Source organism: Podarcis melisellensis (assembly GCF_964234715.1).
Source record: "Podarcis melisellensis genome assembly, chromosome: 14".
In the NCBI taxonomy this organism is placed as follows: domain Eukaryota; kingdom Metazoa; phylum Chordata; class Lepidosauria; order Squamata; family Lacertidae; genus Podarcis; species Podarcis melisellensis.
Window position 1 is genome coordinate 8,797,905 of NC_138546.1, and position 24,754 is coordinate 8,822,658.

The 24,754-nt window shown below is 48.1% G+C and overlaps 1 protein-coding gene and 1 long non-coding RNA gene across 3 annotated transcripts in view; one reads left to right on the forward strand and one right to left on the reverse strand.

Annotated features, from left to right (window-relative positions):
• The window catches only part of LOC309357295, a 104,521-nt gene extending 101,748 nt beyond the window's left edge, over nt 1-2,773 (forward strand). For both annotated transcript variants that reach the window (XR_014163058.1, XR_014163059.1), the window contains exon 2: nt 8-2,773. This is a non-coding gene — a long non-coding RNA (uncharacterized lncRNA). The remainder of the gene's footprint in view (nt 1-7) is intronic.
• A 235-nt stretch (nt 2,774-3,008) lies between these two features.
• TXNDC11 (thioredoxin domain containing 11) overlaps nt 3,009-24,754 on the reverse strand; it is a 40,904-nt gene continuing 19,158 nt past the window's right edge. The window contains exons 6-12 of the mRNA XM_081889110.1: nt 21,996-22,108; nt 18,217-18,417; nt 14,031-14,790; nt 11,456-11,604; nt 10,895-11,004; nt 7,422-7,502; nt 3,009-3,956 (exon numbers count right to left, since the gene is read on the reverse strand). Of these exons, the coding sequence (XP_081745236.1) occupies nt 3,308-3,956; nt 7,422-7,502; nt 10,895-11,004; nt 11,456-11,604; nt 14,031-14,790; nt 18,217-18,417; nt 21,996-22,108 (2,063 nt within the window). The 3' untranslated portion in view covers nt 3,009-3,307. The remainder of the gene's footprint in view (nt 3,957-7,421; nt 7,503-10,894; nt 11,005-11,455; nt 11,605-14,030; nt 14,791-18,216; nt 18,418-21,995; nt 22,109-24,754) is intronic.

Sequence of the window (24,754 nt, forward strand, 5' to 3'; positions counted from 1 at the left end):
CCCCGAGGTATGACTGTAATGCTTCTGAATGCCAGCTGCTGGGAACCGCAGGAGAAAAGAGTGCTCTTGCGCTCGGATCCTCCTTGCGGGCATCTGCTTGGCCACTGTGAGAACAGGATGCTGGACTTATTGGGCCATTGGCCTGATCCAGCAGGCTCTTCTTGTGTTCTTGAGCCAGTGTGGTGTAGTGGTTAAGAGCGGTGGACTCGTAATCTGGTGAACCGGGTTCGCTTCCCCGCTCCTCCACATGCAGCTGCTGGGTGACCTTGGGCCAGTCACACTTCTCTGAAGTCTCTCAGCCCCACTCACCTCACAGAGTTTGTTGTGGGGGAGGAAGGGAAAAGGAGATTATTAGCCGCTTTGAGACTCCTTCGGGTAGTGATAAAGCAGGATATCAAATCCAAACTCCTCCTCTTCTTAACCTTGCGAGTGCTTCCATTGCCAGATCCCCTCCCAGTTTCTGTTAAGTGTGCCAGCTGCCCTTCTGGACATTTGAGCAAATGTGTTGAATTGGGGCACTGCTCTTGAAGGCGGCTCTCCCTTGTCCTCCCTGCCCAGATCAATGATTGCTCAACAGGTGTGTATTCTGTGAGTCCAGTGCACAGCTGATGCCACACTGTAGGATTAGTGAAGCGAGCGCTGCTCAGCTGACACTGCAAAGGTGGTAGAGCATGAGACTCTTAATATCTGGGTTATGGGTTCCAGCCCCACATTGGGCAAAAGATTCCTGCATCGGAGGGGGGTTGGACTGGATGATCTTTGGGGGTCCCTTCAAACGCCACAATTCTATGTAGAAGAGTAACAAGGCAGGACCCAGCTCTGGTGACATTTTGTGCTCACTAGAACAGGGTTTCCAAAACTCCACACCCCCCGGACCACTTGAAAACTGCTGGTTTTGGTGGACAGCTTAATGATTTTCTTGCCTGTTGCAGCAATTGCAGTGTGCTGCACTAGATGTTTTCCTATTTGTATTAGTGCTCCTATTTCTTGCACCATATTTTATTGCATCACAATTGACGTTCCATTGAATTAAAACTCTGGTGCAATAAAATACAATGCGAGAAATATATATATATATAAATGCAACAGAAATTCAGTTTGGACTATTTAATGCAGACCTGGTGCAGGTTGCTGGTGGGTCTGTGGGAAGCCTTGACGGGAGAGTTCCTGATTCACACACCTCTGCTTTTAATGAAGGAGGACCTTGCGTAAGGGAGTTGGGACTTTCTGTACCCAAAGCCTTGGGAAGTCAAGCTAGATAGACCAGTAGAACATGGGAAGGGCTACTGGAAGATGCTTTCGACTGTCTCTTTTTCCTAAGTCACCTTGGAGCCATGGGGCAGTCACGCCCATTGAGATTGGCAGCAGAGGCCCTAAAATGCAGGCCCCTCGGTCAACTGGGGCCATGGCTGGACATTTCTGTTTCAGTTCTTATTTGTTGCATTTATATCCCTTTTTCTCCACGGAGCTCGGGGTGTTCCTCCATAGCTCTTCTGCTCCTCATTTAATTCCCCACAACAACCCTGTGAGGTAGGTTAGGCTGAGAGAGTGGCCCAAGGTTTCACCCAGCAAACTTCATGGCCAAGTGGGGATTCGAACCCTGGTCTCCCAGAGTCCAACACTCTAACCACTGTACCACCACTGGCTTGCTCCCTCTTCAGTCCTGTACCTGAGAATTCTCAGATTTTCCCATATGTTTTAGGTATGTGTTTTCCTGGGGCTGATGGTTTTAAGCTGGCTTTTGGTCCCTGCTGCTGGCATCCCATCTGCTTTGTTGCCTCTTTTAATTTGTACTTTTACTTTTAACATTTTTGTGAACAGCTGGAGGAAGTTAATACCCCTCCCAATATAGAAAAATGCCAAAGAAAGTGCAAAGGCAGCCCTGCTTCAAGACGCTAAAGGTTTGTTTAATCCAGATTCCTGTCCCCAAGAATGACCCCACCGGGTGTCTGCAAGAAATCTCACAAGCAGAGCGCGGACACCCCTTTCCCCTCGTTGCCCCCCAACAACTGGTCACTGCTGGTGCCATTTAGCAGCCATGACTATTAGCCACTGCCTTCTCTCCATGAATTTGTCTTGTTTCCCTTTCAACGCTATAGTCGTACCTTGGAAGTCGAACAGGTTAGTTCCCGAAGATTTTGGCTCCCAAATGTTGCAAACCCGGAAGTGAAACTTCTGGTTTGTGAACTATTTTTGGAAGCCAAACATCCGATGGGGTTTCCGATTGGCTGCAGGAGCTTCCTGCAGCCAATCAGAAGCTGCGTTTTGGTTTTCGTACATTTTGGAAGTTGAAAGGACTTCCGGAACGGATTCTGTTCGACTTTCAAGGTATGACTGTATAAGGCTGTTGCCATCACCACTCCTTCAGGCTGCAAATGCGACTTAGGGTCTTCTGCAAGAGAGCATTAACATATATGCACAGGTCCTGGTAAGCAGGGAGAAAAAAGGCTCCATCAACTTTGGGATCATATGCATGCTTGGAGCTTTGCAGACTCAGTTCCCAAAACCCAGGGTTGCCCAGAAAACCACTGCTTTTATACCAGATCTGTGAGTGAAGCAACAGGAAATTTAGAACAGCACAAGTTGTAAGAGCCCTCCTTCCCAAATGATATGTAAGTTGCTAACATCTCCAAACCAGAAAACAGGTTTCGAGGAGGAGGTTGAGCTGGTTTTCTTTTCTGCCTTTTATTTTTCAAGATCTCAATGGACTGTGTATTAAGGGCAATTGTGATTTTGTTTTAAATGTCAGTAAAATTATCAAATCCAAAAGCTCCCCCTTTTTTTGTAAAGTTGAATTTGCAGTGAAGGGGGGGGAAATGCATGCACTTTTTTAATCCTGCCAATTCTACAAACGAAAGTAGCAAAGGCGACCAATTTGGAAATTACCCAGGAAGCAGAAATCACAATTAATTTGAACTGTGGAGATAAACCTGATGGAGCCAAAAAGGGGCTCTGGCTTGTAACTAAGGACAGCAGGGAGCAGAAGAAGAGGAGCTTTTACACTGCCATCCTCCAACCAAATCGTTTTAATTTAGGTTAAATTGATACAAAAGCTATCAAATTAGTGCAATTGTAAAGTGCAAAGAGTCAGTTCCCAGACTGTTGTCAACATCGCAGGCTTCTTCGTCTATCTGGTTCAGCGACTCATTATAAAAATATCCTTTGATTTTTATTTAGTCCAGCCCCCCACCCCCCCAAAAGTCTTTACAATGAAATTTCAATAAAGTTTCCATAAAGATGTTCTCAGTTGAGACTAAACTTGATTTGCGTGGGGGTCCCTCTGTGTGTGTGTCTTGCTTTACAAAAGCTATTCTGTCCAGTTTTCTTTGCTGTGCTCAGGAGCTATTCTGCCCTCGATCGTCTTGGCGTTCTGCTCTGCTTCGTGGAAAGTGTCCGGAGCTGGTTCAGCAGCCAAGCCAGCTGCTTCTTCTACCTCCTCCTCCTTGGGAAGGCTGAACTCCGGCTCAGTTTTGGTCCCCAGTTCTCTCTCCACCGAAGCCACCAGCACTTTGAGTAGCGTGTTCTCGGTGAGGAGGTTTTCGGAGGCGTCGGCCAGCTCTTGCAGCTTCTCGGCCATGTCTTCCAGCTCCCGGGTCTTCTGCTCGTACAGCCCCTGCAAATGTTCGCGCTGGCTCTGCAGGGCCCCGTGCTGTTTCTTCAGGATGCGTGTCTCCTGCTGGAGCCTCTGCCCCTCCCGCCTGGCTTCAGAGAGCTGGCCTTGGAGCTGAGCCTGCGCCTGGTGGAGGGCCTGGATCTCTGCTCGCAGCTTCTCCACCTCCCTCTGCAAGTGGGAGATGTGGCCTTGCTGCAGCATCGCCTCCCGCCGAAGGCAACCTTTGAGGCAGGGCTCTGGGCCGGACGCAGGGGAGGGCTGGCTGGAGTGGCGGAGGATGAATTTGAGGAGGTTGGGAAGGGTGACCGGGAATTCCGCAGGGAACTTCACACTTTGCTCCTTCCTGGGAAAAGTTGATAAAGAGAAATGGGTGAGATCTGCTACGAGGAAAGGGGCACGTGGTTTGAACACCAGGTTCCATCTGTGGCACTTCCAGTTTAAAAATTAGGCTCTGGGAACTCGTGTGCTGCTGTGGTTGGCTTTGGGGTGGTGGAATTGTTGATGGCAACAGTCCACCTCCCAAAGGGAGAGGTTGCAAAACGAGGGTTGCTTTAAAAAACAACAACCACAAGCTCATCCTTCCCTTTGCCCTCAAAATGGTTCTTCCAGTGTGGAAGGGCCATTTTCGTTCAGATGTAACAGTGAGTTACAAGTCTCTGAGATATCCACATACCGGGGAGGAGGGTATAACACTAACAGCAGAGTTGCTGGAGGGACTGCAACCAGATAAAATACATACGAAGCTCTCAGTGCTTCCAGTCGGGCAGGAATGTGTTGGACGGAAACTGCCTGCCCTGCTACGGAAGCCGCATCCTAGGGTACGATTGCTTCTAAGCACTGGGATCCAGGAGGGAGATAAAAATTGTGTGGCTCAAACATGCCACAACTGGAGCCTCAGGAAAATAGAGGTGGAATTGCCTTACTAAGAAGTCCACATACACAAAACCATTTTTCTAGATGGCTCACTTATCCACAGACACCTGTTTCAGATGTGCTGAGAAGCCCCTGCTTGATTGCTTCGTGGTGTTTCACATGGCAGGCAACCTGGCGCACCGTCTCTTGTGCAATCACGCCAAGCTGGTTGCTCTGGGTGTTCTGGACTACAGTTCCCATCAGCTGTGCTGGCTGGGGCTGAGGGGAGTTGTAGTCCAAAGAGGGATCAGCTTGGCAGTGCAATAATCTGGTACACTATTTCCTTTAGAACTCAGTGATACTAAACTTAGGTAAAGGTAAAGGTACCCCTGCCCGTACGGGCCAGTCTTGACAGACTCTGGGGTTGTGCGCCCATCTCACTTAAGAGGCCAGGGGCCAGCGCTGTCCGGAGACACTTCCGGGTCACATGGCCAGTGTGACATCGCTGCTCTGGCGAGCCAGAGCTGCACACGGAAACGCCGTTTACCTTCCCGCTGGTAAGCGGTCCCTATTTATCTACTTGCACCCGGAGGTGCTTTCGAACTGCTAGGTTGGCAGGCGCTGGGACCGAGCAGCGGGAGCGCACCCCGCAGCAGGGATTCGAACCGCCGACCTTTCGATCAGCAAGTCCTAGGCACTGAGGCTTTAACCCACAGCGCCACCTGTGTCCCACGATACTAAACTTAAGACAGCTTAAATCAAATTGCCTGCAGCATCTGCCCAGGCAGTTTCATCCCAGAAGCAAGAAGAGCAAGAAATACTGGCTGTGCTCAGCAGCAGGCTGGCTTGCGAAACCTTGCTTGCGAAAAGCTTGCAGGCTGCTGCTCCCCTCCTGCCTTGCCCTGCTCTGCTCCCATGAAGTGAGAGGCTGGCAAGCTGAGGATCTTGGCCCTGGCAAGCCCAGCCAGCGGCTTTTGCCCTTGCTTGAAGACGTCCCAGTTGCAACTTTATGGGTCACCTACTGTGAGCTTTGTTTTTCCTACAGGATTGAACTTCCCCTGACTCTGCAACCAGAGCGGGAAGAGAGAGAAAAACAACGCAGGGGCAAGAACATAAAACACGCTCACGAAAGCAGCTGCGTGAACTTTGGACAAGCACGGTCCAAACTGCACATCTGTTGAATCCCACGTATACATCATATATCCCTCTGGCAACATCAAACTTCCCAATGGAAATGAAATGAAATGTTCCTAATCGGCACAATGCTAGGTTTGCAGAAGCGCACACTGACTCCATTCCTACAGACAACACAGAACGGACCTCTGGGGCTGTATATGAGCAATAGCAAATGACATTGTCAGCTGCACCTTAGATGCAAGACATGAACTACCACTAAGAAGCTGGGGTTGGGGGAATCCAAAACAACTGCAGGCACAGGCAAGGAGACCTGTGGCTAACTGCATTCTTTCTCTTTCAAGGCAATAAGCAAAAAAATTAGATTAATTAACTGGTCATTGAACTAGAGTCAGCATTCCCAGCCCCCCTCGAGCACTCCAGATTACATGAGCAGCATGTCTATTTTTGCACGCGGAACAAGGGGATAGCAGCGGGGTTTTGATCCTGCCGCTGAAACTCTGCAGCCTTTGCTCAGAATTCCTCCGGGGGAAATAAAAATAGCGGCTAAAAGGCTGAGAGGTCCCTGCTTCAGACCTTCCCTCTGCTATGATAAGGTACCCTCAGGCAGCTGCTGAGTCTCTTAACTTGGCTCCACCTCCTGGGCAGAGCGACAAGAAGATAATACTGACCTACTTTGCAAGGGTGGTGGTGGCGGCGATAAGGCTGTCTGGAATAAGGTCAACAGAGCTTTCTGAAATCTTCATGGCTAAGCGCCAGGAGGGAAGTGGCAGTGATAATGGAAATGGAGCCACCTCGATTAGACTGGTTTGTTGCCTGTTTCAGGTTATGTATCGCAGAAATTTAAACCCAGGCTTCACAAATGATTGCTTTCTGGTAGAGGCCTACATGGACTGAGCTTGGTGTTTTGTTTTTCCATTCAGCAAGGACTTCTAAGCAGGATCTGCTGAGAACTGGCACGAGGCCCGCCTCCCTGAATGGAAAGTTAACACAGCGTGCCTGTGGAAAGCCAAAAGAAGCCTTGACCCTGCTCTATTCTTTTTACAGCCGGGGTGGTTTGGGGCAGGGGATGCAATCTGTGCCCCATGGGCTGCATGCAGGTCTAATTTTTGAAAGGCCTTTGCAAGTTCAGACCAGTGGGCAGAAGCCAGAAAGATTGACAACAGGTGGAGCCAATGAAAGGCAGGGTCAACTAATTCTTGTTGTCTGCTCAGCTACCTCCCTGCTGAGTTCTACAAGGGGAACTCAAAAGAGGAAGAGGAAGCTGACAGGCAATGGCAACCCCTAGGCAGCCGCCACTGGCAGTGGCGTAGCGTGGGTTGTCAGCACCCGGGGCAAGGCAAGTAATTTGCACCCCCTAACCCATGGATTTGCGCCCCCTAACCCGTGGATTTGCGCCCCCTAACCCTAACCCCCAGATGTCGCGCCCGGTGCGGCCGCCCCCCCTGCACCCCCCACGCTACGCCACTGGCCACTGGTCAGGGTGGAGAGAGGAGAGAAGAGTGTCCCTGCTTAAAGGCAATTGTCAATACAGTGGTACCTCGGGTTAAGAACTTAATTTGTTCTGGAGGTCCATTCTTAACCTGAAACTGTTCTTAACCTGAAGCACCACTTTAGCTAATGGGGCCTCCTGTTGCTGCTGCATCACCAGAACACGATTTCTGTTCTCATCCTGAAGCAAAGTTCTTAACCCGAGGTAGGTACTATTTCTGGGTTAGCGGAGTCGGTAACCTGAAGTGTCTGTAACCCAAGGTACCACTGTATAGATGATCCATTTTAACCTCAAAACACAGACGAAAGAACCAGAAAAGGGGAAATTTACCGATCATGAGGGAAAAACAGAATGCTAGGGAGGCGGTCGGTCATGAATTCCCAGGGAAGGTCGTTCTGAGAAACATCGATCCTGTTATGAGAGCAAAACAAATGCAAACATGCTGATTATAGAGGACCATAAACTCAGTGGCCAAGCACATACTTAAGCATGAGTACCATGTTTATCACCTTGACTTCCTGCATTACCATTTTAACGTTCTGCTCCTGCAAGGCCATCCAATTGCAAGTATTTCTGCAGTGAAGAGAAGGGGAAGGCTGGAAGGAGGTGCTCTCAGAGCAGTGACTCATACAGAGATGCAGCAGGTGTTGCCCCCTATGAGTGGGGGCTTCGGGGCTCACCGGAACCTCTTGTCATTGATTCTATTCTTGGAAACAGAAGTCAACCGTGATACGTGACCTTTGTTTTGACGGGAAGCCCCTCTCTATTGGAAAACGTCAAGATGCCCTAAGGCAGGCACCCCCAACCTGCGGCCCTCCAGATGTTTTGGCCTACAACTCCCATGATCCCCAGCTAACAGGACCAGTGGTCAGGGATGATGGGAATTGTAGTCCAAAACATCTGGAGGGCAGAGTTTGGGGGTGCCTGCCCTAAGGCATCTCTGTGTTAATTGGTTCCAAATTTACTCCCTTGCCAACTGGTTATTAAGGATAAACGGTGCTCCATGCACCGTGAGAAGCCTTTGAAGATCTTAGGCCAGCTGCTAAGTGCCTTAAGGTGATGGTCTCTAAGGTGTATACACTTTTGCTGAATATTAAGTATGGGAATGGCGGCTGGCATGGGAATCCGATCCTGGCCGCCCAGTTCCAGAAACTCAATAGTCTGGCATGTGGTCTCGGGTTTCTCTGTCAGCTACCTCAGCACTCAATAAAGGGGCTATGCTCAAACTGAGCCACCCCTGGGCACTGGACACCAGACAAGCTCATTTTCATTAACTCTAAGTCCCCACTTCACTGGAGGGTATATGAAACACATGGGTTTTATCAATGGTGGGTGTGTTTGGAACTCCACTTTTGGCTCCACATTTTTTTCTATACTTGGCTAATTAGACAAACGATTCTGCCTGACGTTCCTCTCCACCTTTTCTCAGGAGACATTATTCCCCAGATACTGCAAACCATTAGTAATGATATGCTTAGCAGTGGTCAGACTGGAAGGAAGTGGGCAATCTTTCTGTTAAAACTTGGCATGAGACAGTCTGGCAATTAGCACTTGATGATAAGCTTACTCAAGAATGCAGGGAAGCCAGGGGAGTGGCTCTGATGGATATTTTTGTTCAAACTTGGTACCTGCTCATCTGTTACACAACTCAAGGGGTGGGGAACACCCCACCCCGGACACAACTTTCTGGAGGGGCATTCCTGCAACTTCATTGCCAGAATAGGGTGTAAATACTACACTGCACTATGGTGACATTGAAGTTTCTCGTTTTTGTTGTTTCTTTTCTTGTTTAATCATGGGTTTTCTATAAGAAGTTAATGAATCAACAAACAAAATATGGATTCAGTTCTCCTGACACACATTACTAGTCTATAAAATAACGAACATGGTACACACGGCCAACAATCATCACCAGCAGAGTCAGAAAGATATTCTTAAAGATACTGTGGAAACTATGGGAAGAGATTAAACTTCAAGCTACGAAAAGATGGAATATGCTTCCTTCAAGGGCAAGCAAAAGAGGAGGCCTGGACGCAGATGGACAGTTTGAGAAAGCAGAAATAAATGAATAAAATAAGAGAAGAGAGAGATGGACTTGTTATTTATCTTGGAAATAAGGTGGGTGAACAAGCAAAACTTGCCGGGTGGGGTGGGGGTTTGCAGATCATGCATTTAATTAACTGTTGAGCAGTTTCTTCAAAGGGCAGAGCTTAAAATATACATCTGTATAATCTGCCCAGCAATTGTCCTTGAGTCATGCTGATGAGAGAGAGAGAGAGAGAGAGGAGGAGGAGGAGTTTGGAATTGATATCCCGCTTTATCACTACCCGAAGGAGTCTCAAAGCGGCTCACAATCTCCTTTCCCTTCCTCCCCCACAACAAACACTCTGTGAGGTGAGTGGGGCTGAGAGACTTCACAGAGAAGTGTGACTAGCCCAAGGTCACCCAGCAGCTGCATGTGGAGGAGCAGGGAAGCAAACCCGGTTCACCAGATTACGAGTCCACCGCTCTTAACCACTACACCACACTGAAGAGTGTGTCAAGCCCTTAGAGCTACTCAGGGCTTGACACAGAAGAATCGCAGGGCAATCCTAAATGCAAGCTCTCGTTCTCGTACATGGAGAAAATTGAACCAACTAAGAGCGAATTACCAACAACCTTTTAAATATCAGAGTGATTTCGTAGGGCAGGTTGTATAGAAGGGAAGGAAATGTGTGCAGGCCGCACATGGAATAGGCCAAGCTTCACAGTAGCTGACAGAGACTGACCAAACACAGTTTACGGTACCCAGGCAGTCTGGACTTTTTGCACCAGAAACTACTCTTCTTCCAACCCTCACTTGGAAAACAGACCAACACCACCATCTTCCACTTAGTGATTTGTTCAAGGCCTTGGGCACATTTCTCCAAAGCGTGGTTTGTTTTCCACTGCTCTTGGCTCTGTAACTTAGGAAGCATCTGGGTCAGGGTGACCAAAAAACCAGGCTAAGCAAGGCTGCTGGGTTCAGGCATAATGCCAATCCGTAGTTACAACAAACTGGTTTCTAAGCCAATGAAACGAGGTTTGCCGACAAAAAACAAGCCAGCCATGGTATGTCTGGTGGGCTGCATTTGCATGTTTAAACAGACCACATCTGTCTAAGCACATCATGACTTTGTATTATGTGTGAATCAATCCAAGCACCAGCTTTTCTCATTAAACTATTGTTATTTGTGGGGCAGTTTCCTCTAGATCAGCATTTGAACTTAAGCCTCTTGTCCCCACTTGCCTGTGCGCAGTAAAAAAAATTCAGTTCTTCCCTTTATCAAAAACTAGGGATGTTACTCAGCTTAACTGGGGTCTTGTTTATGTTTGGCTTCCAGATGAAAAGCTAGAGGAGGACAGCTGTAGAATTCTTTCTTCTCATGGATGTGTTTCATTCTGCAGTTTCATTTTTTTGTACAGGCAGTGGCTTGGTAAACCCCCAAAAGCTGATGGGGCTGATGGAGGACTTCCCCAAACCTGGAAATGGGGCTCTGCGGCTCTGCCTGGCTCCACATGCCCACTAAAGATTCACAGAATAAGACACAATCCTCTAACTTGGGCAGCTGATCAAGACATGGAAAGTCTGGTTAAGAGCAAACACCAGCCTTTCCCAACCTGGTGCCCTCCAGATGTTTTGGACTAAAGCTCCCATTACCCCCCAGGCTGGAGCTGATGGGAATTGCAGCCTTAAACATCTGGAGGGCACCTGGTTGGGGAAGGCTGGCATACAAAGTCCCAAGAGTAACTTAATGTAATGGAAAGAAAGGAGAAAAACTCACCTTGCCACCAGGAAGTTATCAGCAGGCAGGATCCGGGCGAGCTGGATGAAGATGTGATTGAGAGACATACAGAAGCCACACCAAGGAGCATAGTAGACCAGCAAAATGTCCTGAGTTTGATGAAGGGAAGATTAGATGTTGTCGTTTTCTTTCACCGTGGCACCCCATCTCCCCACATTTTTGTTAACGCCATTGAGCTATGTTTACAAAGGCCCCTTTCTGGTTTTCCACTTCCACAAACGCAGAAGGGAACTCCCCACTCCAACTCACAACAAAAGTTGTCAAGTTGGTTGGGGGAGGGAATTAAAAATTAACCTTTTAGGGCTCTCAGGCTACCTCTGTTGTGGACCTAGAGTGGGGGTCTGGGGCAGCTAAGCTGTGCTAAGTAAGCCTTTCTTTGCACCATGCCAGGTCAGATGAGATGGGAATTGTTTTCCAATTGCGTTTTAGGACATCGTCAAGGTGTGGCTGTTATTCCCCAGGACGTGGCCATGCCATTCAGATGAAAAACAAAGAATCAGCCGCGGAGGCAACCGACCGCTGGAGCCTAGAGAGCCTTACCTTTTCGCTCCTCAACGTGACCTCATGGAAAGTATCGGTGAAAATTTCTCTAATGACATGTTGAGATCGAATGCGGCTGGGCCTCCTGTCGCCAACAAGGTGCCTTTTTAAAGGACTGTACAAAATGCTGTAGTTTTGAATGAAGGTTTCTAAAAGAAAAATAAAAGAGTCCACGTTCAGGAGGTTATTTTGAGCTTCTAGGCTTGACAACGTAACATGGAAGCAAGTTTTAGGTCTGAGAAGCATCTTGGCAGGATTATGTCTGTGGGCTGTTTCAGGAGGTTGCAGCAAAAAACAGAAATATCCCCCTCAACTGTTGTTAGGCTGGTGTTATATTTTGGGTTTCCACATGCACGGAATGTGGGATTAGGGTGAGTAACGTCAGAATTTCAGTTTAACAACAACAAACCTAAGTATCTAGTCCTTAGGTTGTCAAGAAGAAGAAGAGTTTGGATTTGATATCCCGCCTTTCACTCCCCTTCAGGAGTCTCAAAGCGGCTAACAGTCTCCTTTCCCTTCCTCCCCCACAACAAACACTCTGTGAGGTGAGTGGGGCTGAGAGACTTCACAGAAGTGTGACTGGCCCAAGGTCACCCAGCAGCTGCATGTGGAGGAGCGGGGAAGCGAACCCGTTTCCTCAGATTAGGAGACTACCGCTCTTAACCACTACACCACATGTCCAATGCGCAGAAAAATCTAAAGAGGTCAGAAAGGTACTGAGCGCTGCACAGCACCTCCCTGAATCCATTTGCATGGATTGTTAAAATCAAGCTAGAATTCTGCTGAACTATCTTACTCAACTTGCAGAGTTCGGCTTCTTTTTGTCAAAATTTCGCTGCTGCCTCAAAAAACAACAACAAAAAAAAACCACCCCAATAGCGTGTCTTCTACTATTATCAAGCAATTTCAAGGGGGTGGGAGCGTTAAGTGTGTGTGAGTCTCTAAGGTGAGTGGAGAACAGCATTTGATAGGGAAATCTCTCGTCGTGTCTGAGCATGCCCACGGGTGTATTGCACGGCACACTGTAACAGCAGGGTCTCCTAAAAGTCAAGCATGCCGTTGGCAAAGTAAGCTGTAATTTAGGAACAGATTTCTATCCCGCCTTCCTGTCCGGGGTTGGGAACCCTGCACCCCACCCCTACGAGGCATGTAGTACAATAAAAGGAGGTGGTGCAGCAAAACTGATTCTCTGAAAGGCAACATTTCGTGCAATGTTAAGAGCAGCCAAAACAGTGATGGCCAAACTTGGCCCTCCAGCTGTTTTTGGGACTACAACTCCCATCATCCCTAGCTAATAGGAGCAGTGGTCAGGAATGATGGGAACTGTAGTCCCCAAACAGCTGGAGGGCCAAGTTCGGCCATCACTGAGCCAAAATAAAAGCACAAGAGAGATGAACAGTAACTGTTGTGCACTGCACCAATGAGGAAAGAACTAAGTGGACCCTCCTGAAGGAATGAGTTCCAGAGCCTCAGCACCACCACCAGGAAGGCCCTTCCTTGTATGTCCACCCATCACGAAGTGAGATTCAGAGTAGGGTGGACAACCTGTTGGCCTCCAGATGTTGCTGGACCCTCATGAGCCTTTTCAACTCTATGATTCTATAACACCAGGAGTGGGGGGGGGTGGACGGACAGGTTTCCCATCCCTGCCCCTGCCCTTTCCAACCCAGGTTTAGCAGGCTATATGCCTCTTTGGCTGTTCAGGCAGCCTTCACAGGGTCTGCTTCACATGCCTGACTGTTCTGAGAAATCAGAACAGCCTCGGCAGTGATGCTGGCCAAATAAAAGTTTGAAGAGCAAGAAAAGAATATCCTCCAGCAGGAAGGCAAGACGTCCACGTGTTGAGATTCCTGCACTGCAGAGGATTGGACCAGATGTCAAGTGCCAATATTACCGTATTTTTTCGGTGTATAAGATGCCCCCTGTTTTTGGGGACTCCAAATTAAGAAAATGGGGGGAGATTGTCAAGAGTTGTAGAGTTGTTAATATTTTTGGGAAGGATTGCCCAGACTTGTTGAGCTTTTATTGGGGGGGGGGGTGTTGCCAACAGTTGGGGAAAAGCCGCCAACCGCCCGCCCAATTGCCACAAGGGCAGCCAATCGACAACAGCCACTGCCGCGGCCACCAATCAAACACCCAAGAACTGCTGACAATCTCCTGCTCGTGGCTGCAACCAATCGCCCGTCCACCCTCTGCACTAAGACGACCCCCAATTTTTAACATAATTTTTAAAGAAAAAACCTTGACTTATACATGGAAATATACGGTACTTGCTTTTCTGTGCTAGACCAAAAAAAACAAAAAAGAGGTCTTTTATAGTACTTTTAACATACTTCTAAGAATCACTGATTTCATCTTTTACTCGTGCTTTTATATATCTGATGCCTTTTAAAAACCGTTAAAAGTGTCCTGGAATCAAATCTTGATGAGCAGTGGTGTTAAAAACGAAGTAGGAGAGGCCAAACAGAAACCAATTTAAACCAGTAGTCCAATTTCCCTGCAAACTTGGGTCGTGCTTTTGGTAACAGTGACATCTGCACCCAAACTCTGAACTAATGAAGTGGTGGTACTGTACCTAGGTTAGATTTCAGCAGGGCCTGGTCCTGATCCAGGATATAGTGTGTCTCTTCCTTGAGGTCCACAATGGCAGCAAACTCCTTCACCGGAGTAGACCTTGATGCTCCCAGCCTCTCCGCGTACAACCAGAAGAGATTGGAATCCAGCAGGTATAGGTTTAAGGTCTTGTTAGTCCTGCAACTCAGGCCGGTCACGTAAGTGTCGCAGAGGGCGTTTTCCGGGATAAGACCGCTCCTGTCCTCAATGTGAGGAATAGAGCTTTGGGGATCGTCTTTCCATCTCTTCCCATGGGAAGCAAGAGCCAATTCCTCGGAGCCGGCGAAGCCCAGCGGAGTCCCGCTCACTGTCCTGCAGCATGCGGTGTAGTAGCTGAAAGGGCTGTAAAAGCTGAGGAAGTTGCTGCACAAGGAATCCGTCTTGGACATCACTTGGAAAAAGGTCCGCTCCTTGAGGTAGAACGAGTCCAAGGCTGCTTCGATCTCCAAGAAGTTGCAGTGCAGGCCTCCCAGGCGGCTGGGCCGGACCCCCACAGTCTGGTTAATGCACAGCTCGCAGACATTGTGGGTCCGGGTGATGGAGTGCCACTGGGGAGGCAGCACCACTGTGTTGCAGCAGGGGGACTTGGCGATGGAGATGGCTTCGGCCAGAGGGAGGCGGACGTCAGAAGCTGAGGATGCTCCTTCTTGCAAATGCCCGGCACCTGCTTCCCCTGCATGGCTTCTGTTGCAGCGCTTGTATTCCAAAGCCAGTTCTGAGATCTAGGAGGAGAAAAGAAAGCCGTTGGGACATTTCTCCTCGTCTTACCAGGCCACCGTTATAATATCAGGAGGAGGGAGGAAACCAAAGACAATTGGCAAAGTTATCACCCTTTCCCTCTCAGTTTGTTCCTGGAAAAAAACCCTGTGCGGTGCCATATTCTAGGATACACTCAAACTTCCCCACAGCTCTATGTTATGAGCCTTGCAACCTAGAAAACACCCCATTATTCTCCCCATGGCTGTGCCTTCAATATCAATATTTACAGATCCTTGGGAAGCTTCCAAGGAATCTCAGTATTTGAAAACCACAGACTTTGAGCAATCTCTGCAACAATGCACGGTTATTTGCTCAAAGGCTGCTCTGCTTCAAATTTCGAGCACCACCTCAGCCCAGAAGCAGAAGCCAGGACACACTTTGGGAAGAGTTAATAGCATCAGCTGACCTAGGCAAGTGAGCTAATGTGTATATTACAGGCAAAGTTCCAGTCTTGCCCACTCCTAAAGTAGTTTTAGGGCTACTTAAATAATTAGCCACCTGCCCCATTTAAGTGTTTGTGTGTGTTTTTTTAAAGAAAGAAGGGAATATTGAATTCCAGGGCTGAGCTGAAGAACGGTCACACAGAGGCCACAAAAATCTATCTACCCTTTAGGTTACAATGCATAGTGATTTCTGTCTACTTCTCTGAGCTTGTCAGTTCCAAAGCTGTTTGATCCTGCTCGTATTTAAAGGTTTGTTGTTAAAAATAAAAAATACAGGCAAAGACCTAAAGAGCACCTTTAGGCACACCCAATGGGGTGTCTGCCCTGTATACCTGAATATCAGACCACCCTTTCCATTCTGAGCGGGTGCTACCTGGGAGGAGAGCTGCTGGCGAAATGCAAGCCCTAACGAATGACGATGTGATGCCCTCTTTGCTCACTCTCAATCCCATGCAAGAGGTGCTGCCGCTGTGCCACGAGGCAAGGGCTGGGTGATGCGCAAGCAGCATGTTGCCACATGCTGCTGGGTTTGAGAACGAGAAAGCAAAAGGAAGATATTGGGTGGCGTCTCTTATGGCATTTAGTTTGGCCCAGATGAAGCTGGTGCTGTGAAACAAGGAGGGATGGCAGAGCAACAATTCCAAGACGGCCTGTGCAGAGGGATGTGCAGGACCTTCTGAGCTGCGCTGGCAGAGATGCTGGAACGGAGAGTTTCTTGCCATGCGGCCGCCCGGGAAGCAAAGCTCTCCCCAAGCGGGAAGGAAAATCACAAAGCAACCCTTACTGTAAACAAATTACATAAGAGGCCCCCTGAAAGCGAAAGGAAGCTGTGCAAGGCAGCTGGAGTCATCTCTGGCCAGGAGAAGCACTTGGGATTTTCAAGAACAGGATGAGGCCAGGGCAGGTTTTGTTTTTTAAAGTGTTTTTTTTTTTTTTTTAGTTTACAGATGCTCACGCTACTCCCCACACTTGCACGTGGCAGGGAAGAGGAGCTTGTGGCCCTCCAGAAGCTGAGGGACTCCTGCTCCCATCAGTCAGCCTTGCCCAAGCTGAGGTATGATGGGTGTCTGGAGGGTCACCACCCTGGGGAAACAGAGCAAAACGTCCTGTGAAATTATGTAAGCTTGCTGTGCATCTGAGGCAGACGGGCAAAGATGCACATTTTCTGCTTGGCTTGTCAATAGCTTCTCACCTGGAGGGAGCTATGTCTGCCTCCAAGCAACCCAGGAAGGCAGTCTGTTCCTTTGCTTGTTCGTTCCAGGCTGTTGATGTGCCAGAATTGATTTCTGGAGGTGTCTGAGGGCAGGCTGGCTAATAACTATTCTGCTTACACCTCACCTTTCCTCCAAGGAGCTCAAGGTGCCTCAATTAAAAAGCACACACAGAGAGAACAACACACAACTGCCCTCACTTTGCCCTGCTTATGCAGAGGCTGAATAAGGACCTCCAGAAGATAGGCAGGCCGTTATCTCTAACCTGCCCTGACAGCTTCATTCCTCTCTCCCTTAGTTCAGGAAGCCAATTAAACCAGCTTCAGCGTCAGCAATGCTTAAGGCAGCGCAGGAGCGAGCAGAGGGTGGAAATGCAAGCAAGGAATGCAGGAGACCTTGTTCCGATTCCGAGGCTGACCTGCTGTGAGTTATTTGCAAATCTGTTAACCTTTCCATCCCTGCCTCCCCAAACAACATGCTTATTGCTCTTCCAAGAGGGCAACGCGAAGGAATTTGCTTTGGGGTCAGCCAACGTTATTAAATGTCCGTGGCCAAAATCGCTTGACTCCTCTGAAGGTGATAAGCAGTGGCTTACCTTCGACCACAGCAAAGAAAAACTTGTGTCTGTGTTGAAGTTCACCAATACCCTAAGTGTATTTGCTTTGGTTTCCTCCTGCTAAGTGAGAACAGTCTCTCACCTCTGGATAAAGCTTTGCCCAGAATCTCCTACACCGGTTTCATAGGGAAACCCTCCCCCCAAACACACACCAATGCCTTCATTTGCAGGTTGGCCCCACTGAGAAAGGCACAACTATTCTTCCAGCTACATTTAGATAGAGAGATCACCTATCAGAGCAAGGACTGGCTCAGATCACCATCTGAACTCCCTGGAACTAGGGGCCTGAAGCTTGCACCGAGTCCCATTTTCTGCCTGAGCAAGCCTGCCTACATAGGAGCAAACGATACCCCAGTGACTCTTTCATCACACATGAACATTCAGAGCTGCCTTGTGCCGAGTCAGGTGAGGCATCTCTCGAGCCCAGTCTTGCCTCTTCTGATGCACAGTAGCAGCTTGGCACTATAAACAGGTAAGCATCACTCCCATCACTTGACCCTTTTAAACAGGAGGTGCATCTTAAATGCAGGCTCCCTCCCCACTTCATTCTATCTGTCATAACCTTATGGGGGGGTGGCAGTTCCAAGCTGGCATGCCAGATCTTCAAAGCTTTGCGGACTGACAATAAGAAAGCACTTCTTCACACGATTACTGTATTTTTTGCTGTATAAGACTCACTTTTTCCCTCCTAAAAAGTAAGGGGAAATGTGTGTGCGTCTTATGGAGCGAATGCAGGCTGCCCAGCTATCCCAGAAGCCAGAACAGTAAGAGGGATTGCTGCTTTCACTGCGCAGCGATCCCTCTTGCTGTTCTGGCTTCTGAGATTCAGAATATTTTTTTTCTTGTTTTCCTCCTCCAAAAACTAGGTGCATCTTATAGTCTGGTGCATCTTATAGAGCGAAAAATACGGTAAATTATGGAATTTGCTCCCAAAAGAGGTAGTGATGGCCATCAATTTAAAAGAGAATAAGCAAATTCACAGAAAAACCTCTGAATGGCTACTAGCCACGATGGCTACATTCTCCGAATGCTGGGTGCTGTGGCTCCCAGGTCCTGCTTTTAAGTCTTCCATAGCTATCTGGCTGGAAACTGATCCAGCAGGGTCCTCCTTACGCTCACCTCATCTACAAGGGGATGATTTTCCGCTAAGGGATCGAAAGGAAGAAACAGGAAGAGTGCCGGTCCCTTCTTCAGCTCATCGTTCAGCAAAAGACTTTTCCCCCCATGGGGTCTCAGCCAGCGGATGAAGGTCTCGCGATTCTCCAGGGCCCACTTCCAAACATTTTCGGCTGTGTAGTTCATCGCTTCGTGTGGATAGAGCTGGAAAGAGGGAGAAGAAAACTCTCAGCGTTTGTTATCAATTAGGGCAAGTTAAAACTTGGTCATCCCTTAAGGAATGGCAGACTGACAGGGACCCATTGCACAATTTGGTGGGAAAACGAGGCAGTTATGGACTGCGCCCGTTCCCACATTCTTTGCTGCTTAACAGTTTGGTCTTTGGCTGAAGAGACACTGGGAAAACTCCAGCAATGGACGCAGAACAAGCTGAGCCAAGTCATTACGTAGGAAGCAGCCCTTGGGAGAATGTTCTTCCCCCTACTGGCCACACACCCTGCTAGGCAGTCTTCTGAGGGCCACATGTCAGTGGTGTGTGGGGCCAGGAGCAGAAGCGGTTAGGACAATAAATATTGGTTCACTCACACACTGCTCTCTATCTTGGCATGCAAGGAGCATTATCAGGGTTCAAAAGCACACTCGAGCTGGGCAGAAATCCTCAAGGAGAGTGCAAAGCAGGTTCGGTGAGAGGTGTGACCAAGGGCCATAAAGAAAGGGCTGCATTCAGCCCCTGGGCCTGAGGTTCCTCTTCCCTCGTATAACTCAAGGAATCGGTACGAAGTAAAACTGTTGAAGTGAAGCTGCTCATGTCTGATGCACAGCTGCAGAATGGAAAGAGCAGGCAGAACTGTTCCCCCCACTCAAAGATAAATTTTTGGTTTTGCTCAAGTCTGACCAAGAATTCATTCCTAAGATTGGTAAGGTAAAGGTAAAGGGACCCCTGACCATTAGGTCCAGTCGTGGCCGACTCTGGGGTTGCAGTGCTCATCTTGCTTTACTGACCGAGGGAGCCGGCATACAGCTTCCGGGTCATGTGGCTAGCATGACGAAGCCACTTCTGGCAAACCAGAGCAGCACACGGAAATGCCATTTACCTTCCCGCCAGAGCGGTACCTATTTATCTACTTGCACTTTGACGTGCTTTTGAACTGCTAGGTTGGCAGGAGCAGGGATCGAGAAACGGGAGCTCACCCTGTCGGGATTCGAACCGCTGACCTTCTGATCGGCAAGTCCTAGGCTCTGTGGTTTAACCCACAGCGTCCCCTAAGATTGGAAGGGAGGGTAAATCTTGTGCCAACACTGCAATCTTTTAGCTGCTCGGCAAAAACATGTTTACCCATCCAGAGATTTTGGCAGATTTTAGTTTCAGCAAATGTCAGTCTGTTACACGATTCTTTTATCTGCTCCTTTTACCATTGCTCGTGTTTTATTCTATTGATTTAATAAACGTATAGAAATGTTTTCATGTTTTGGGGGGGAAATGACGGGGGCTGTGCATTTGGATATTCCACTGTCTGTGTATGAATCTATATATCTATATGAAGGGACCATTTTCTCATGACATGATTTAGGATATTCTTTCAACCACACAGGCTATGAAGCCACTGAAATATCTCTGCATGTTGTTAATGTGATCCTGAAGACACGGTAAATTTCGTTTCCTAAAACTGCATGTGATGCTTCAGTGTTGCTTCACTGAAAAAGGTGCCTTGAATGCTCTTGGATGGGCTACCTTCTGAGAGGTTGGATTTAAGAGCCCACATCCTTGGAATTAGCAGGCACCCCTCTGTTTTATAAAGTTTATGCTAGCGTGGATCACCCTTCCCACCCAGCCCAGCTTCAGCAAGCTGGAGATAAAGGAGAGAGGACGAAAGGCTGGGGAGCAAAATGCACTCAAGGAGTTTGCTCATGACACACAAACATTTCAGCAACATGGGATTTTGCTTACCTGAAATTAAAGGCGGGGGAGGGGGGCGGGAGAAAACTACACACACACATACAGTGCTGTACCATCTTCCAGATGGTTCACTAAATTATTTGGCATAAAAGGAGAAAAACCGTCTCAGTAGCTCCAAACACGAAATAAATGCTGACCTTGGCCACTGTTACATAAGTAAGCTAATTTCCTTTATTAGACTCTACCTCTCCTCCCCCTCCACGCACTAGGTTTTTGGATTACCCATTGTTCTGAGCCCTGGAGCATCAGCCTGCCAATGCAACTGCCTGTGTGCCTGACTGCCGCACCTCTGCTTCATAAGGTGGCCCTGCTCTGCAACCTCTTTGAGTGGCTTGGCTTGGCCGGAATGGATTCTTGAATGGTGAAAATGTCTCTGACTTGCCTGGATGTAGGATGGAGAGATGTGTGTGTGTGTGTGTGTGTGCGCGCGCGCATCATCACCATCGTTAACAGTAACAACAACAACCTGCCTTTCACCCTAAGGTCTTAAGCAGGTTACAAGAAGTAAAATAAACACGTTAAAATTACAGAAATAAACTATGCTGAAACCTGGCAAAATTGACCGGGAAAATCAGAAACCAGGAAGAGAAGAACTTTTAAGAAGTTATGGGGGAAATGTTGCAATGTATTTAAGAGAACACTGTAAACAACCAAAAACTTTGGAACGATTTGAATAATGCTTTTAATGTACTAAAAACTATGGTAAAAATGGATTATTATTAAAAACAGAAAAAAGTGAAGCAGTTGAAAAAAGATTGATAATGGTAACTGTCAGGGAACTGCCATCAGAGCTAGAGGCGGAGGCAAGGCTCCAAAGCGATGCTGGAGAAGGGCCCAGCAGGGAGAGAGGCAGCTCATCAGCTGGGGAAGGAAATCAGCGTAACACCAGATGGGGGAATCGGCGAGGTGGCTCCAGGACTCCTCGCCGGAGACCAGCGGGGAGAGCACGGGTCCTCCGCTGCCCACACCCACCCTGCGCAGAAGACTTCCGCGCAGGGAGAGTAGATTTGGTGTCAAAAAACTTCTTTGCTGGAAGAGGTTCAAGAAACGCCCACTGACGGATTCTGCTAGCGACTGAAACAGCCACAAAGTGAAGGGCTGTCCAGACAGAAAAGGTTTAACCAGGCAACCTAGCCAGGAGTGGCGGCAACTTACGCACGAGCAACCCCTATAACCATTACAGCAAGCCAGCCACGACAACACAAACACATATGGCTCATTCTTTTACTCTTACAGTAACTATGGAAGGCCAGAGAGGAGTCAAAGGATTCAGGGAATTCTAAATGATAATGGTGATGTTTAATGTTTTTATTTAAATTTGCACTGTAAAACTCAATAAAAAAGATGCGACAATATTTTTTTTACAGAAATAAGGTGGGTCCGAAAAATATACATCTCAGATGTCAAAAGCCAGAGTCAAGGACTGGGTCCTCAGTGTTTGCCAAGAGCTGTCTAAGGAAGGAGCCAGGCTCACCTCTGTGGGAAGGGAGTTCCATAACTTAGGGGCCGACACAGAGAAGGCCCTCTCCCAAGCCTCCAACCCCCCAACCGTCTGAAGGCCGTGGAACAATCAAGAGGGACCCCTCTGCCATCTTTGCACCTGAGAGAATATGTAGGGAGGGAAGCAGTCATTCAGGAATTTGGGGGCTGAGTTATTTAGGGCTTTAAACACTAGTGTGAGCACCTTAAATTTGGCCCAGAAATGAACTGGCAACCGGTGCAGCTGTTTTAAAACGGGGGTTATATGAGAGCTGAAGGGAGCCCCGGCCAGTAATCCAGCTGCTGCATTTTAGACATAGATTCTTCTAACTTTTGCACTACTCACAAGAGAAGCGTTCACGTGTCTGTGCAAGTAGACGCTGCCTGAGCTGGTCAGTGGGACTTCCTTCGCGATCAGCTTGTCTGTGATCACTCCGAAGTGGATCGTTCCAAGGTAATCTGAAAGCACATGTTACAAGCCTTGAGGAAAGAAAAGAAAGAGGCCCAGCTGACATAACTACACAGCCTCCTTTCTCCAGAAGCCATGCTGCTGGAAGAGAAGACTCTGAAAAACAAGCAAGCGTACACACACACACACACACACACACACACACAGCACAGCACAGCACAGCTTTCCTGCCGTTTTACACAGGAAATACAAGCAATATCCTCTTATTAATCCGCACTTTCCACCTGTGGGCAGAATGCTTCTGGGTTAAAATTCTATCTCAACTTGCGTTTTAAGATTATACAACAGGATTTCAGCTGAAAAACACACTGCAATACAGACAAAATAATGAAATAAAAGATCCTCAATATGAGAAAACAAGAGAGGAGTTGGAGCAGCACTTTTGGATTCTTTAGGCCTTAAGGAGGGGAAAAAACCCTCCCAGAGCTGGAGTTTTCTTCCTTCGTTCATCACATCCAGGACCTGAAGGAGGGGAAAGGGGTCTGTGACAACATTGAAGAGTAAAGCCCTAGTCGGAATTAATAAAAATAAGGTGTTAACAGTAGGGACTGATGCAGGCGGTATAAGACAAAGGCTCTCTCCGCCACGTGCACGGCAGTGTCCTTTGTGGTGGTGATCTTGTTTCAAATGAGTCATGCGCTCAATGAGTTTCAACGAGTGGAAATATTGTGGGCGAAATTAAAAGGTGCCAATATGGCAAGCAGCCCACCAGCTCTGCTGTTCCAGAGGCAGTAAAGAAAAGCAAGCGGAACCCAGTCCCTTTCCATGTGCCACCAAATTGGTCCCTGCCACCCACAGCTCTGCCCTGGCCCATCATTTAGAAGTTGATGCGTGAGCAATTGCCCTCAAACAAAACGATGCTTAAGAGCACGGGTAGACAAACTAAAGCCCGGGGGCCGGATCCGGCCCAATCCCCTTCTAAATCCGGCCTGTGGATGGTGCGGGAATCAGTGTGTTTTTACATGAGTAGAATGTGTCCTTTTATTTAAAATGCATCTCTGGGTTATTTGTGGGGCATAGGAATTTGTTCATATTTTTACCAAAATATAATTCAGCCCTCCACAAGGTCTGAGGGACAGTAGACCGGCCCCCTGCTGAAAAAGTTTGCTGACCCCTGCTTAAGAGCATCGCATTCATTCCTCAATGCTCTTCCTCTCCTCTCTCACCAAATATCTTTGCCTGCCTGGAAAGCGCCCTTGAACCCCTTCTGATCTGAATGTATAGAAACAAGCCTGCTGTACAAAGGGAAGATTTACATCAATTGCTCCACCCACTTTTGCCTCTGGCCCCGCCTTTCCCTGGCATGTGGCCCTTGGAAGATTGCCCAGGTTGAAAAAGGATCCCTGGTCTGTAATCTCCAGGGTTTCCTTGGTGGGTAATCTTGGCGGGCAGCTCCTTTTAAAAGGAGGCTGCTGGACTTTAAATGATAGAAGCTTTCTAAGCAATTAGATGCGTCTTGGCTCAGGGGAGGGGGGGGACGCAAGCCTTTTAATGTTTTTCACCATGTGGCTGATGAAACATCGCAGCAATTCCACATCGAGCCAGACAATAAACGGGAGGCCTGCCCCACAGCAACCGCCTCTCCTTTGAAGCAGCCCCACCCACCCCTACAATAAATCCTATCATATTCTTCAAAGTGCAAAAAAAGTCAGGTCACTTTAGAGCTCGGAGTGCAGGGGAGAGCACAAATACACCTCTGCTTTTAAAAAAACACACAACAAAACCCCCAGCAGCCTTTAGAAACTCCAAATGGCTACAAGTCAGATCATGCATTACAACCACATTTTCTGCCACCAGTGAGCATCTTTCAAAGAGCGCTGCTCCAGGTGATCTTGAGGATTTTTCTACGTGCATAAAAATGCACACAGAGCTGCAAACTCAGCATGAAATGTGTCTAATTATCTGTTGCACTCAGTCCCAGAGAGGGCAAGGCTCTATCCATTCACTTTCTTTACAGACCTGCGGCTAAACATTTAAGCAGAAATGGGGCTGTGCCCCCACAAGTGTCATGAATCCTTCCTCTTGGTTGGGCTGTCAGGGCTGGGCTACGGAGAGTAAGGAACCACAAACTGCAAGGTGGGCCAGTAGGCAAAACCAACCTTGGTCTCCACTGCCTAAAGGAAGGATTTCTGGCAAGAGATGGGTTGCACTTAATAAGAAGTTGGCAAGAATGGATTTGCTAAGAGTCTTGTGAAGCTGATAAGGAGAGCTTTAAACTAAATCCCGAGGGGGAGGGAGACAATAGTACAGATGACAGGGGAACACCTGGTACTGGGGATAATAGCTTCACTGATGCACATGAAACTGAGGTGGTGCTCCAGAAGCCTGCTACAGGGCAGGAAACTTACAAGAAGGAAGCAGCTGGAGGGAATGACTTGTGGTTTCAGTTGTCTCTATACTAATGCACAGAGTATGGGAAACAAATTCAGAGCTGTATTTGGTCCACACTAGCCTACACACAGAGAGACTCACTTTCCAGCATGGAACCTGCAATCTGAGAATCTCAACTTGCGTTTAAAAAACAAAACAAAAGAAAGCAGCAGGGTGGTTTTGAAATCATAATTATGGGAAATGGTTTGGAACTGTCTCATGTCCTCCTCACTCTCCTTTGAAAACCATTCCTACAGTGGGGGGAG